This window comes from Hylobates moloch, unplaced genomic scaffold (assembly GCF_009828535.3).
Source record: "Hylobates moloch isolate HMO894 unplaced genomic scaffold, HMol_V3 SCAFFOLD_9, whole genome shotgun sequence".
In the NCBI taxonomy this organism is placed as follows: Eukaryota; Metazoa; Chordata; class Mammalia; order Primates; family Hylobatidae; genus Hylobates; species Hylobates moloch.
In genome coordinates, this window is record NW_026652284.1 from 73,924,975 (window position 1) to 73,941,484 (window position 16,510).

General features: G+C 39.8%; 1 protein-coding gene across 1 annotated transcript in view; it reads left to right on the plus strand.

Annotated features, from left to right (window-relative positions):
- TMEM67 (transmembrane protein 67) overlaps positions 1–7,923 on the plus strand; it is a 62,085-nt gene extending 54,162 nt beyond the window's left edge. The window contains exons 24-26 of the mRNA XM_032760049.2: positions 3,776–3,946; positions 5,138–5,287; positions 6,232–7,923. Coding sequence (XP_032615940.2) covers positions 3,776–3,946; positions 5,138–5,287; positions 6,232–6,312 — 402 coding nt within the window. The 3' untranslated portion in view covers positions 6,313–7,923. The remainder of the gene's footprint in view (positions 1–3,775; positions 3,947–5,137; positions 5,288–6,231) is intronic.
- The last annotated feature ends 8,587 nt before the right edge of the window (positions 7,924–16,510 follow it).

Here is a 16,510-nt window from a genome sequence, read left to right on the forward strand (position 1 = left end):
AATAATTTTTTGGCTAGGCGCGGTGGCTCATGCTTGTAATCCCAGCACTTTGGGAGATCGAGGCAGGTGGATCACCTGAGGTCAGGGGTTCCAGACCAGCCTGGCCAACATGGTGAAACCCGTCTTTACTGAAAATACAAAACTTAGCCAGGCATGGTGGCAGGCACATATAGTCCCAGCTACTTGGGAGACTGAGGCAGGAGAATGGCTTAAACCTGGGAGGCAGAGGTTGCAGTGAGCTGGGATCACTCCATTGCACTCCAGCCTGGGCGACAAGAGTGAAACTCCGTTTCAAATAATAATAATAATTTTACATAAAAACAAAGGAAACATAATGAACTCAGTTAACCTCATGAATTGTAATTCTTTTCTGTGTTCTATTTTATTATGTCATGTAGCAGGAAACAAATACATAAAAGATTCTGTAAGAAAGTAGAAAAGGTGAATTTCAGAATCAACAGTCCACATGGAAGAGATAGTAAAACAAATAAAATTCAGATTTTATTGGACTGTCCGTTTAATGCCAAACATATGAAACACTTAAAAGAAGAATAACGTTTGTGATTAATCTTTAACATTTTATTTTTTATCTTATCCAAGTTTGTAAAAATTGCTATTATTTGTGACAGGAATAGTGATTAAAACTGGTTTCATATTAAAAAGATAGTATACATGTCATTTGTAGTATGACTGATAACCTATTGTATGAGTAAGAATGGAAGTGGTATAACCAGTGCCCTGGCCTAGATATCATTTACCCATATGTTACTGCATGCCAGATATTGTGTCAGGCTGAGATACACAGACGAATGATCCCTACCTTGGGTATCTTATTTAACAGACTATAGAAGACAGACATGTGAATAAGTAGAGTGGTACTGGCATAGAAGTCTGTGCAGGCACAGATTATGCTGGGGACAGAAGGGAGCATAGAAAATCTAACCAGATAGGAGGTAAAGCCAGAAGAGGCAACCTGGAGAAGTTTGAACTGGGTTTTAAAAAATCGGTAGCTGTTTGTCAACCAAGAGGATCAAGGTAAGAGAGAGAGGCAAAGACATTCATGCAGACAGGGAAAAGGGGATGCAAAAACAGTGCGCAAAGTGCATTATGCACTTACAAACTTTATAAAGTCTGATATGAAGTGGGACACAGTGGAAGAGAGTACTTGAAAGATAAAGAAGGCAGAGACCAAATTCCAAAGTCCTTGCCTGATGCACTAAGGAGTTCCTATCCTGTAAACCTGTTGTTTCCAAAAATTTTTTTTTTTAATTTTTTGCCCCACAAGAGGTATATAAATTGATCATGGAGGTGTGAGAAGAAAATATTAAAATGTCTATTTGTATATTTGCAATTTAATCACCCTTAATCTGTTTTTAAATTTATATTATGTAGAGTAGTAATTAATAAAATATTTCTATTATATCTATTATGGGTTGCATGCTCAACATCTTATTCTGATAGGGAAATGCATGATCAAAATGATTTAGAAACCACTGCTAGTGAGCACCGAGATCGCACCACTGCACTCCAGCCTGGAGGACAGAGCAAGACTCCGTCTCAAAAAAAAAGAAGAAACCACTGCTAATGGGGCCAGGTGCAGTGGCTCATGCCAGTAATCCTAGCACTTTGGGAGGCTGAGGCAGGTGGATCACCTGAGGTCAGGAGTTCAAGACCAGCCTGGCCAATATGGTGAAACCCTGTCTCTATTAAAAATACAAAATTAGCCGGGCATGGTGGTGCATGCCTGTAATCCCAGCTACTTGGGAGGCTGAGGCAGGAGAATCGCTTGAACTCAGTAAGCGGAGGTTGCAGTGAGCTGAGATCGCACCATTGCACTCCAACCTGGGCAACAAGAGCAAAACTCTGTCTCAAAAAAAAAAAAAAAAAAGTAAAGAAAAGAAAAAGAAACCACTGCTATAGAACATGGATATCGTTGAAGGGTGCTAAGCAGATCTGATTTGTAAATCGGAAGAATTACTCTGTCAGTAGGTTACAAGTTGAGTTGAATAGATGGAAAATTGTAACAGCATAATTTAGACATTAGGATTATAGCTTTCCTCTAGGGCATAGTGGCTCACACCTGTAATACCAGCCCTTTGGGAGGCCAAGGCAGGCGGTCACTTGAGCCCAGCAGTTCGAGGCTGCAGTGAGTTATCATCATGCCATAGCACTACAGCCTGGGTGGCAGAGCAAGACCTTGTCTCTGTAAAACAAAAACAAACAAACAAAAATATTGTAGCTTTCAAAGTCTTCTGGTCTTGGATTCAAAACCTGACTCTACCATTTACTGGCTTTGTGAACTTTGAGAAACTTGCTTAGCCTTTCTGAACTTTAATGCCATCTTTGTAAAATTGGTTACAATCCTCTAAAAGTTTTGTGGGGTTATTATGTGTTAATATAAAGAACCCAGTAAAGTATCTGTTATGGATAGGCACTCAGAAAGGAAATGTTATTATTATTATTATTTTTTCTTTTTGTTTGAGATGGAGTTTCACTCTTGTTGCCCAGGCTGGAGCACAATGGTGCAATCTTGGCTCACTACAACCTCTGTCTCCCAGGTTCAAGCGATTCTTCTGCCTCAGCCTCCCAAGTAGCTGAGATTACAGGCACGTGCCACCACACCTGGCTAATTTTTGTATTTTCAGTAGAGGCAGGGTTTCACCATGTTGGTCAGGCTGGTCTTGAACTCCTGACCTCATGTGATCCGCCCGCCTCAGCCTCCCAAAGTGCTGGGATTACAGGCGTGAGCCACCGTGCCCAGCCCTATTATTTTTAATAATACAATCATCACCTTCTTTCTTCCTTCTTCCTGCTTTTTTCTTCCTTTCTCCTTTGTTCCTTCTCCTGCAGTCTTCCTTCCTCTTCCTTCTATCTTCCTCTTCTTTCTAAGTATGTTGTTCCATTTCTCTATCTTCTTTTTTTTGGAGATGGAGTCTCGCTCTGTTGTCTAGGCTGGAGTGCAGTGGCACAATCTCGGCTCACTGCAACCTCCGCCTCCCAGGTTCAGGCAATTTTCCTGCCTCAGCTACCCAAGTAGCTGGGATTAAAGGCGCCTGCCACCACACCTGGCTAATTTTTTTTTTTTTTGAGACAGAGTCTCGCTCTGTCACCCAGGCTGGAGTGCGGTGGCGCGATCTCGGCTCACTGCTAGCTCCGCCTCCCACACCTGGCTAATTTTTGTATTTTTAGTAGAGATGGAGTTTCACCATATTGGCCAGGCTGGCCTCGAACTCCTGACCTCAAGTGATCTGCCCACCTCGGCCTCCCAAAGTGCTGGGATTACAGGTGTGAGCCACTGAACCCGACCTCACTACCTTCGTCTTCATCAAGAGATGATGAGACTATGAGCTAAGGCAGTAGCAGTGGGGCTAGAGAAGAAGAAAGGATTGCCAGGAATGTTAAGGGAAAAGAGTAGTCAAAAATTATCCAGACTTCTGGCTGTGTGACTAAGTAGGTGGTGGTGCTTTTCAATAACAGAGGCAATACAGAGGGAGGATCAGGTTTTGAGGGAAAGAGGATGAACTTAGTTTTCAGTATGTTGCATCTTGAGGTACTTCAGGACATGTAGGAAGAGGTATCCAGTCGGCATTAAATATAAGGGACCAGGTCGTAGGAGAAAGTAAAAGCACACAATAAATTGAGGAGTTGCTATCATATGAAGTCATTGCTGGAACAATATTAGTAGAAAATCACCAAGAGAGAGCATGTAAAACAGGTTTTTTAAGATTATATATGCAAGTGTAATGTGTATATTTTGTAAGGATATAACTTATAGGTCAGTGAATTTTCACAAACTGAATATACCCCTGTAACTAGTACCCTTTCAAGAGAGAACATTACCAGCACTCCACATGCCCTCTTGTATAAAGCAGATATTCCTAACTGGGTGTCCGTGGGCCGCTTCAGTGGTTCTCTGGATTTCCCTGAAATTGTTTGCAAGAGTTGTGTATGTATACTTTTTTTTTTTTTTTTTGAGACGGAGTCTTGCTGTATCACCCAGGCTGGAGTGCAGTGGCACGATCTCGGCTCACTGCAAGCTCCGCCTGCCAGGTTCATGCCATTCTCCTGCCTCAGCCTCCTGAGTAGCTGGGACTACAGGTGCCCACCACCACGCCCGGCTAATTTTTTGTATTTTTAGTAGAGACGGGGTTTGCCGTGTTAGCCAGCATGGTCTCGATTTCCTGACCTCGTGATCTGCCCGCCTCGGCCTCCCAAGTGTATGTATACTTTTTTTTTTTCCCTAATGGAAGGATCTATAGCTTTCATCGGGCTTTGTTTGTTTGTTTTTTTGTTTTTTTTAGAGACAGGTTCTTGCTCTGTTGCCCAGGCTAGAGTGCAGTGGTGCAATCATATTAATAGCTCGCTATAACCTCAAACTCCTGGGTTCATGCAGTCCTTCCATCTCAGCTTCCCAAATAGCTAAGACTACAGGTGTGTACCAGCAGACCCACCAGAGCTAGCTTTTCTTTCTTTCTTTTTTTTTTTTTTTTTTTTTTTTTTTTTTGGTAGAGATGGATTTTCACTATGTTGCCTAGGCTGGTCTTAAACTCCTGGCCTCAAGCAGTCCTCCTGCCTCAGCCTCCCAAAGTGCTGGAATTACAGGCATGAGCCACTGTGCCCGGCCTCATCATAATCTTTTTAAAAGGGTGTTCACATCCCAATAAGGATGAAACCCGCTGGTGGAGTGAGAAGAGGTCTTAGAGCAAAACCTTCGTGGGACTATTTGAGATAAATTCTTCAATTCTTGAACACTGTGTACTTACTCTGTGCCTTGCTGGGTATTTTCTCTGATTTACCTTATCTTAGGGAATGTTTGTAAGATTAATTTAGCTTTCAGTTGTATAAAGAAATAGAGAAAGGCTATTTATTAACTGGTCTTTGAAACTTACACTACTAGCAATTACCAACCATTGGTCCTAATGTTAAAACTGCTTTTTAGGAGTTTTTATGTGTTTTTTAACTAACCTCTTTTAGATGAACAAATCTTAAAATGTTTGTTTATTTTTGTGTAAGCAATGAAGTATTATATATAGTATGTTTCTAATGTGCTGTTTTAAAATATCTGGATTTTGTCACCAGAAATTTATCACAGACTTATTCCTTTTTTAAATTTCTAATTTATATTTTCTAAATTTTTTCAATAGATGAAGGTTATTCTTTCAGCAGTGTCCTGTATTATGGAAATGAAGCTACCCTTCTTATTTTTGATCTGTTGTTCTTCTGTGTTGTGGATTTGGCTTGCCAAAATTTTATTTTAGCATCCTTCCTTACATATCTACAACAAGAGGTAAATTTTTAAAATTTTTCTACATTTTCCTTCATTTTCTTGAGAGAAATATGTTAGAAGTAGATATTTTCATAGCAGAGAGTAACAATGTCTACTTTTACTACAGTTTTGTAAAGGTTTAGAATATGACTAACCCCACCAAAAGAAGGAATAACATTTCAACCAACTGTACTCTGTCCTTTAGGGTCAGTGAAATACTGGGGTCTAGTGGAGGGCATAAGTTGCTTGATTATACATGGAAGAGGAATCCTATAGGAAGACACTTAACTGCTAGTCTCCTAGATGCTACAAGTGAACAGTAATTAGAGTCCCATCTACCCTCTCCAGATGTTAAGTAACAAAAAAACAAGCACTGGAGAGCTAGCTCATGGCTCAGCACCAAAGGGAAGCCCCCTTTAGCTTGCAGCTTTGACACCTCCCCCATCTGTGTGGATAAAAAGCAACTTCATGTATGAGTGTGGACTCTGAAATAGAGATTTCAAGAAGTGGCAAATCTGTTCTTGAAGTGGTGTTATTATCAACTAAATATTCTCCACTATGTCAAAGAAGTATATATAAGTAAGATGCAATTTATTAGTCCTTGACAGTGATCTAGAATTGTGAAGAAATTTCTATCCCTAGCGAGTAGATTCTTTTGATGTTTCCGTAGTTTTAGACTTAGAAGAAAGTTGCCTTTCTAAATATTTTAAAGTGTATTTCTGTGAACATGAGAGAATTTGTATTATTAATTCATAAGAATTTACTCTAAATGGGAACATACATTGCTTTGAAACTATGAAAAAATTATCATCTTGAAATAATTTTGTGTATCACCACGGGATTCAGATGCCTGATACATGAAAATAGTTGAGAGAATTAGCTAATTTAATCTAGATATTTTAACTGATGTGCATATTTAATTTTGTTTATATTTCTTTTCATTCTGAATTGTTTTAATTTTCCAGATTTTTAGATATATCCGTAATACAGTAGGACAAAAGAATTTGGCATCCAAAACATTGGTGGATCAAAGATTTTTGATTTAACTTCCTGAATAAATAACTTAAAGACTCAGTATAATCATGGCCAAAAAAACTGTCATGATATCAGGTTAGTTTGCCATATTTTTAAAAACTTATAATGCAAATTACTGTGTTTTTGTTTTTTATTTGCTGAGAGATTTATTTTTATAACTTGGGAATATATGACATGATATAATAGAAAATATTGTTTTCCCATTGTGTGTGGTATTTAATGCAGTACATAATAAATTAACACTGACAGTGAGGCCAAAAAAAATCTAAATGTTGCTTTCAGCATAATACTTTTTAATGATAATTAAAACAGTCCCCATCATTTGTCTCTGTAGATTATTTTATAAACTGAGAGCTGCCTGAATCTTCTCACATTGATAAAGTAATTTGATTCCAAGTTTAAGACTAGTTTTCAGTTTGATATTTTCATGTTTTATGTGCTTATGGTTAAATAAATGTTGAAAGATATTTTCAAGTTTACTTAGAAATTTTAAATTGTATTATTGCTGATTCAATTTGCATCATTCTAATTGCTCATCCTGTTTGGCAGTGGATTAATTCACTGTTGGATTAATATGCATCTCATGAAATGATATATTTTCATTCCTTTGTATACCTGTATTAGGTCAGTATACTCTTTCTATGAAATATATTTGCATTTCTAATATAGTTTACATTTATTAAGTTATAATGTATGACATTTTTCCCAATATCATTTTTTATACATTTTAATTACTTAATATTTTAAGAGTTCTCTTCCAGAGTTTTGCTTTTCAATTATGTTTAAAGATTGTAAATAACAAACAGTAAGGCTGGGCACTGTGGCTCATGCCTGTAATCCCAGCACTTTGGAAGGCCAAGGCACGTGGATCGCTTCAGGTCAGGAGTTCAAGACCAGCCTGGCCAACATGGCAAAACCCCATCTCTACAAAAAATACAAAAATTAGTTGGATGTGGTGGCCTGTAATCCCAGCTGTTTGGGAGGCTGAGGCACGAGAATTGCTTGAAACCAGGAGGTGGAGGCTGTAGTGAGCCAGATAGCACGACTGTACTCCAGCCAGGATGACAGAGCAAGACCCTGTCTCAGAAAAAACAAAAACAAAACACTGTAAATGTGTCATGTTTCTCACTGCTTTCTATGTTAGTGCTGTGTAAATACTTAAAATGGAATACTGTATAAATATTATTTATATTTTCTCAGATGAAAATATATACTAAAACATTTGGTATTTCTGTTTTCTGTTTCATTAATGTATATCTCATGGAGTAGCATTTAGGAATATAACATTATTGAGGCAGAGGTCCCAGCCATTCCCAAAGTTGAATCTTTTACATTTCCCTGAATCTTGAGGATGACTGAAAAGGAAGTCTTTGAAATTGCAGTTTCTGAAGGATCACAGTACAGGAATGCCTTTATAAAAGCTGCAGAGATAAATACATGTACTGGCATGGATATTTAAAACCACTCACTCAGAAGCATATGAAAGAAATTCAACCATCATTCAACAGAGAAGAAGTTAATTTTAGTGCAAATGTTTTTAAGTATTAAATTTCACAATAAAGGATCAATTCACTTACTTGCTGATAAATTAAAACAGAGAAAACATTTAAAATCATTCTAAATTAATTTTGTATGATATTTTTATTTGGTTAGGTGCATAAAAATGTGTTCAGATTTTCATACACTGTCGACTCCTTTGTTCACATTGTCACAATTTACATTTCCTGATCATGTGCATAATTATTCACTAGATTCATTACCCTTTGTCTGTTTGTGTAGTACCCAATCACTATACTTTGAATCTTATATCCCTGATTTTACTGATTTTCTAGAAACATTTGATGTCTCTTCATTTCATAATGAAACAAAACCTAGAGAGGTTCTTTATAAGCTGTTGTGTACTTTGTATGCTCCTTAGAAACGTACAGGCCCCTAAAATACTTCTGTAGACCAGTGCCTCTGTTATTAATGGCAGACTTGTAAATGCTTCCTTCTCTGGCATTGCTGTCCTAACTGCCTTTTCAGAAGGTTTTGCTGATTACCTACATTGAGGAACATTCAAAATGATCATTAACTCAGCGCTTGCAAGCATGAAGCATGTATTTTTTTTTGTAAATATTGACAAATATAAGCTGAGGGGAAATAAATGTTAAGTCAAGGAGCAGTGAGCAGTGTGGCTTAATGGAAAGTGCTCCAAATTTAGCAAAAGAAGCCCTGGATTCAAATTAGAATTTTGCCCATCACTTACAAGCTTTGGTATCTTGAACTAAGTCATTTGCTTCATTCTACATCTCTGCAATGAAAATAATATCCTTTGCTTACCACTTGTTGTAAGGATTAGTTTCGTGTGTGTGTGTGTGTGTGTGAGAGAGAGAGAGAGAGGACGGGGTCTCACTCTTGTCACCCAGGTTGAAATGCAGTGACACGATTTTGGCCCACTCTAACCTCCGCCTCCTAGGCTGAAGCAGTCCTCCACTTCAGCCTCCCAAGTAGCTGGAACAACAGGTGTGTGCCACCACAGCCAGCTAATTTTTTGTATTTTTTTGTAGAGACAAGGGTTCTCCTGATCAAGAGATTCACCCATCTCGGCCTCCAAAAGTGCTGGGATTACAGGTGTGAGCCACTACACCTGGCCAGGATTAGTTTCTTAAAATGTGCTTTTAACGTTGAGTAAACTATGAATGCTGGAATTTTTATTTTTAGTTTAAAATATCTGCCCCAAAATATATTTTTTATCTTGCTAATAAATTAATAATATGATATTAAAACTCAGATTACTGATCTCAATAACTGACCAGTGAAAATTCTGAGCCTGCCTTCTTCCTAGCCACCCCCAGCTCTGCCAGGAAGAGGCCCAGATGGAGGTCACCGATACACATAAAACATAAAAGAAGACAACATTCCTGTGGGAGACACAGTTTGTGATAGAGGGTGGAGAGAACAGGAAGAGTAGAGTATTATCTCTGGGAGGGAGGGTTTTTTTCATTTGCTCATTCATTCCAACAATGTTTCTACCTTTTCCCACTCCCCCGCCCCTCAGAAGGGTCTTATAATTTGTAAGGGAAACAGGTAAATTAACCAGTAATTACAGCAATATGAAACGTGCTGCAATACCAGGGTGTGATATTAGGAAAGCTCTTAACTGTACTTCTGGGTCATCAGGGCTTTGACCTCAGAGAAGTGGGTTTGATCTAAGATTTTAAGATAAACAAAAAAAAACCAGTGCAACCAAAGCATGGAACAGTATGTGCTCAGAGACAAAGCAGCACATGGCAGTTTGGGGCACTACGGGCAGTTTGAATACAGAGTACATGTACTGTTTATATTTTTAAAGTTGTCTGTATAAGATGTTTTGTCATTTTAAGAAACCTTCCCTTCTGGGGAGTGATTTTCCCTCCTGGGGCTCCCCAGTTCTCCTAGACAGCAAAGGACTCAGGTGGGAGCATACCTTTGATATACAAACTATAGACCTGAGCCACACCTCCTCTGTCTGGCCCTGAAACCCTAGGAGACAATGCTCCTCTTCCTTCAATCATCCCAGGACCAGGTAACAGGCAACTAGGGATAGTCTCTGTAGTTTAGAGCACACCGAAATTATTCCAACGAGCCGATCCCAAACTGTTGACCCTGCCCTGCCTTGCCATTTCCTCAGAAACTCCAGTAAGCACCCAGGCTCTTCCCTGGCTCCTGGTACTACTGCCTCCTGACTGGTGCTTTGCCCCGTGGCTGTGCATGGTGTGCCGTGCCATCTGTTTCTAGGACCTGTGAGTGTAAGAAACTTTCCTGTCTCCCCTTGTCATTCTTCACTCATCACTACATAAAAGAACAGAGAACAGTATGGGGGCTTTGGAGGGCGATGAGGTTGGAAAGGAAAACAGGAGTCACATCATTAAAGGTTTTTATGTTGGGCCACATCTCCATCACCTGCATGGAGTGTTTAACCAAGTTGGAGATAAGTGTTCCTGCTCTCTGTTGCCTGGCTGCATGTTGTGGTTTGCAAGCAAATACATTGCCCCACTGCCCATAAGAGAGGCACCAAGGGTAGTAATTGAGAGCACAGACCCTGGAGTCAGACTGGCCTGTGTTCAAGTCCTGGCTGCACCACTTACTGGCTGTGCAATTTGGGCAAGTCATGATTAAATTTTCTTATCTGTAAAAGAGATAAATAGTACCTACCTCAAACACTTATTGGGAAGATTAAATGAGTTATTGTGTACAGTGCTTAGAAAAGTGCCTGGCACATAGTAAATGCTATGTGAATATAAGCTGTATAGTAGTGGTAATAGTAGTAGTAGTTCCCATTAATATTTAGTGCAGAAAGAGAGACCCAGATTAGACCCACTAGAGACTACATTAAGACACTCTCATCACTGGGTGTGCTAGAAGTAGCAATAGACAAACTGCCTGCCACACAGTTGTCTATGGGTTTTTAAAAATAACTGCTTCTGTTATTTTTATAATAGTTATTGCTTCCATTGTAATTATTATTGTTACAAGGAATACATGGCTGTGGCCCAAGGATAAATAGTCACAGATGATCAGTAGAATGAGGTCCAGGGACAAGTCAACGGGTGTGTGGATATGTGTATACACACACATGACAAGGGTAGCATGCAGTGCAGTAAGGGAAAGGTGTTTTTTAGATGTGCCATTGAATATCCCAGTGGAAAAAATGCATACTTCTATGTCATACTTACACAAAAATCAATTTCAGGTAGATGCTAAATCTAAATGTGAAGGGTAAATGGTAAAGTTTCTAGAAGATAAAAGGGGAATATATTCATGACTTTCATGTAGGTCTTTTAGTTTTTTGTTTTGTTTTGAGACAGGGTCACTCTCTGTTGCCCAGGTTTGAGTGCAGTGGCACAGTCATGGCTCACTGTAGACTTGACCTCCCAGGCTCAAACCATCCTCCCACCTCAGCCTCCAGAGTAATTGGGATTACAGGCACATGCCTCCATGCTTGGATAATTTTAAATTTTTTTGTAGAGACAGAGTCTCATTATGTTGCCCAGGCTGGACTCAGACTCCTGGCCTCAAGCAATCCTCCAGCCTCAGTCTCCCAAAGCACTAGGATTACACACCTGTGTGTGAGCCACTGCACCTAGCCTGCCAAGATTTCTTAAGACCCCAAAAAGCCTGGGCATGGTATCTCATGCCTGTAATCCCAGCACCTTGGGAGGCTGAGGTGGGTGGATCACTTGATCTCAGGAGTTCAAGACCAGCCTGGGCAACATGGTGAAACACTGTCTGTACCAAAAATACAAAAAATTAGCCATGTGTGGTGGCATGTGCCTGTAGTCCCAGCTACTCAGGAGGGAGGATCACTTGAGCCCAGGGAGGTGGAGATTGTAGTGAACCGAGATCACACCATTGAACTTCAGCCTGGGTGACACAGTGAGACCCTGTCTGTCTCAAAATAAGACCCAAAAAAGATGAACCATAAAATAAAAGATTGGTAAATTGGACTTTACAATTTGTGGTAAATTTATACTTTTGTAAATTTATATGTGTAAATTTGGAATTTCCATTAAAATCAGGAACACTGTACATCAGAAGACCCCATTATAAGAATGAAAAGGCAAACCTCAATCTGAGAAAAAAAAATTGCAAACAGATTGGACAAAGCACTCCTGTCCTGAATAAAGAACTCATCAAATCAATAAGGAAGACAGGCAACACAATAGAAAAATGAGCAAGACTTAAGTAGCCTTCCCTCAAAAGGTTTCCAAATGACCAATAAACACCTGTGAAAAGTGCTCAACCTTGTTAGTCATAAGAAAGCAAAATAAAACCATGTGATACCACTACAAAACCAACAAAATGGCTAAAAGTTAAAAATTTAAAATACCATGTGTGGGCAAGAATGTGTGGAGCAAAAGAACTTTCTTACTGTTTACTATGTAAAGTGAGGGGATTCGCGTTAATCTGTAACTTTTGGTTGGACTATCCTGAATCTTAAAGACAGGAAGACTCGCAGCCTTTGCAGTTTGTATTTGACCAAACCCATGGCTGACAGCAGATGGCAGTGGAGAGCACAGTAACCATTTCAGGACCGGGCTGGGGCACTTCTGACTGTAGCTCAAAGGTAGGTGTGCTCACAGGACGGCAGAGGCAAAAGGAACGCCATTCTCCCGTCCTCCACTTCACTCTTTGTCCCCCTCCTAACTTCTGTCATCTCTCCCTTTACTGCACCAGAGTGCTGGGCAGCTCAGATGACTACAGCGCATTCTAAATCTAGTGCTGAGTTTTTAAAACCCAGGTTAGGGAATTGATTCCTAAAATAAAGATGATATACTTTCATCCATCTCCTAGGGAATAGGGTCACAAAACAAGTCATGCTTCAGAAAAAATTTAAGAACGAATTATCTAATGATTCGGGAATCTTCCTTCATTTTAATGAATATATATTACATTAAAATCTCTTTAAAAATCAAACTCTCATCTAAAGTATATAATGCCCTTTTTCTATATACAATTTCCCCAAATGGGACACTAGGTGCTAAGGATATGGAGGTAGATAAGACATTGCCTCTACTTTTACAGAGCTTATAGTTAAAAGACAGAACAACAAATCAATAAAAGCATAGTAAGTACTGTGTTCTTATCCTATTGCTTCTGTAACAAATTACCACAACTGAGTGGCTTAAAGCAACATAAAAGTATCATCTTACAATTCTGGGTGGCAGAAGTCTGAAATGGGTTTCACTGCACTGAAATCAACTTGTCAGCCTGTCTGGGTTTCTTCTGGAGGCTCTAAGGAAGACCCCCTCTTTGACTTGCAAGGACTTCTGTGATTACATTGGGCCCACTGGATAATTCAGGATAATTTTCCCCATCTCAAGATCCTTAGCTTAATCACATTGGCGAAGTCCCCTTTGCTGTGTAAAGTAACATATTTATAGGCTCTGGGGATTAGGACCTGGATTTTTTTATTTATTTATTTTTGTGGGTGGGTAGGGCTGTGTGGGGGCGTTATTTTGCCTAATATAGAGCACTATCTGTCTGTAGGGTACAAGAACATAAAACTAGCATACTTAACGATAGTTTGGGTAGTCTGGAAAGGCCTGTGAAAGGGATACTTTAACTGAGACAAAGCAAGAGCAGAAGCTGGCCAGGACTATAGGATGGTAATGTGGCTGAAATTTTCCAGATAGAAGGAACAGCATGTGCAAAGGCCCTGATGTGGGGGCATCCTTGTCTACAGTGGGTCTAGATTGACCATTTGACAGAATTGACCAGATTCGAAAAGGGATTTACTTAGCGTCAAGAATATAGTTTCAAAGTAAGAAGAAAATTAAGTGCCTTACTCCATTTTATTCGGGTTTTCAGTCTTCCCCATTACAGCAAACAGAACAAGATTTTGTCTTTTTTTTTTTTTTAGCTAGCTGAATGTCGTTCAATCCACTGAACAGTTCTCATTTTTTAGAGCCTCTCTCAAAGCCATCATTACACACAGTTTTCAAAGGATTGTTACCTAGAAGGGTGACAGACCAAGCTCAGAACACAAAGCCAAAGTCAATGATCTAATCCTGTTTGGGAAAGTTCTGCTCCTTGCTGGGGTCAGCTATTATTCTGATCTTGTTTTCATGTTGGCAGTTTTCTTTTGCAGCTGCTCTCATTGTGAGGAGTTAAGGGACAGCTGGTAGCAGACCAGGACTTTAAAAAAAAGGTTTTAAAATGAATCATAGAGCTCTTTTTCCTCTTATGTCACTTATTGAGCTTTGAAACTGAAGCCAGCTGATTGGAGATAATCATGGCCAGTGTTTGCATGGTGCTTTGATTTTTGATATTTTAATAAGAATTTAGATGGCTTTCCATATATTCTTGTTAGCTACCTTGTATCACACGAGCACAACAATGCCAGCTGCCAGAGAGACTCATCAAATTGACATTTTAAATATTTCTGTAAATTACTAGAACATTTTAGCTTTAACTCCTGGAGGGTAAAAGGCTATAAGATTTTATGCACAAGAGTATCTGTCCTGTTCTCTAAAGAAAATGGAACTCCAAACCCATTCCTCTTATTCTGTCTGCTCTCCTCGGTTATAAAGCTGCAGGAAGAGCCATGATTTAATCACTTTTTTTTTCTGCATGCTTAGGATAAAGAGGCACAGTAGAATTATAGCTGAGAGCAAAGACTTTGAATTCTGAAAGGCCTGGCTTTGAATTCCCAACTTCTCTATTTCCTTTGCATATGATCATAAGCAAACTCTCTCACCTCTATGAGCCTCTTTTTTTGTTGTTTTTGTTTGTTTGTTTTGAGATAGGGTCTCACTCTGTTGCCCAGGCTGGAGTGCAGTGGAGCAATCTCGACTCACTGCAACTTCTGCCTGCAGGTTCAAGCAATTCTCCCACCTCAGCCTCTTGAGTAGCTGGGATTACAGGCATGTGCCACGATACCCAGCTAATTTTTTGTATTTTTAGTAGAGACAGGGTTTTACCATATTGGCCAGGCTGGTCTCGAACTCCTGACCGCAAATGATCCACCCACTTTGGCCTCCCACAGTGCTGGGATCACAGGCATGAGCCACCACACCCAGCCTATGAGCCCCTTCTTTATCTGTCAACCTGGGTAATATCTGCCTCAAGAGGGTTGTCCTAAGGATTGAAGGAGACAATAGAAGTACAGTTGTTAGCACGGTGCCAGGAATAGGTCAGTATACAACGAATATAGTACGTCATTATGACTGAACTATTAATTTGATAGCCACAAAACAAATTCATGTGACACATTTACTTATTTGACTGCTTCTGTGGTATGCCTGAGGTGAGTGTAGGTGCGACATTCCAGAGAAGGAGAGCTGGCGCAAGGACAGTGCTCCAGAAAAAACAGTAATAGTTTCAACTGACCACAGGATCAATATGGAACAACACTGGGATGAGACTGTTAATGTAATTTAAGGCCACATTAATTGAATGTCCAAAATAAAGAAGGAAATGACCCCACTGGGTGCTATTCACACCTTATTCATGGTATTGTTTCTTTTTCTGAACGTGTCTGGGTCTAAGTACTTTGGTAATCGGATTTTATTGGGAGGGTGGTGATCAGGATGGTGAAGGATGCTGAGATGCCCACGAAGCATAATAGAAGGAACTAGAGAAAAAATGAACCAGAACCATGATGGTGTTCTTCAAACATTTGTCCCGTGGAAGGAGTTAATATCCATATAGCTCCCAAGTGCAGAACTAGGCTCAATGAATGAAAGCGATGAAGTGGTGAATTTCAGCTCAAGAGGGAAGAATTTTCAGATAATTTAGAGCTGCTCAAATATTAATGGCTTCGTGACATTTAGGTCCTTCTGCATATGCGTTATGGAAATGAGACAGGGATGCTGAGAGAGTTATCTCTCTTGGGGGAGGGACAGACCACATGGATTGAACCATCCTTTCTCAATTGACCATTTGAGTGTACACATAAAGCCTTCTCATACAAAGTTACAACATCGAAGGAGGCTGACTATTTGGCCTCCTATGATGGTGAGCTCTGAGAACTGAAATAAGAAACCTTAAAGCTAACTGCCTTACAGGCAGAATAACTGGATCATAATAGACTCATTTCTATAGTTGTACTATATTGGGAAGTATAACTTATTCCATAATGATGTGTTCAGTAAGTCATTAAGTAACAAGCGTTGTTAATCCTGTCTTTTTTTTTTTTTTTTTTTTTTGAGTCAGAGTCTCGCTCTTTCGCCCAGACCGGACTGCAGTGGCGCTATCTTGGCTCACTGCAAGCTCCACCTCCCAGGTTCACGCCATTCTCCTGCCTCAGCCTCCCAAGTAGCTGGGACTACAGGCGCCTGCCACCACACCCGGCTAATTTTTTGTATTTTTAGTAGAGACGGGGTTTCACCGTGTTAGCCAGGATGGTCTTGATCTCCTGACCTCATGATCCGCCCGCCTCGGCCTCCCAAAGTGCTGGGATTAGTTAATCGGGCCTTGAGGGACTCTGTAAATAAGTGGGTTAGGAAAGAATCTGAAATGATGGGGATAAAGTGAAAGCTGTGTGACTCAATTCTTCTTCCTCCCAAAAGAAATGGGCTCCAAGGTTAGATACATGTTTAATTGGGTAGTAGAAAGTACACTGAACTGGAAGTTCAAAAATTTAGGTTTTAGTCCTATTTCTGTTGATAACTAGACCTTGGCTAAATCAGTTACACTTTCTAGGCTTCTGTTTCATTTATAAGCCCAATGGTCTCTAAGTCCTCT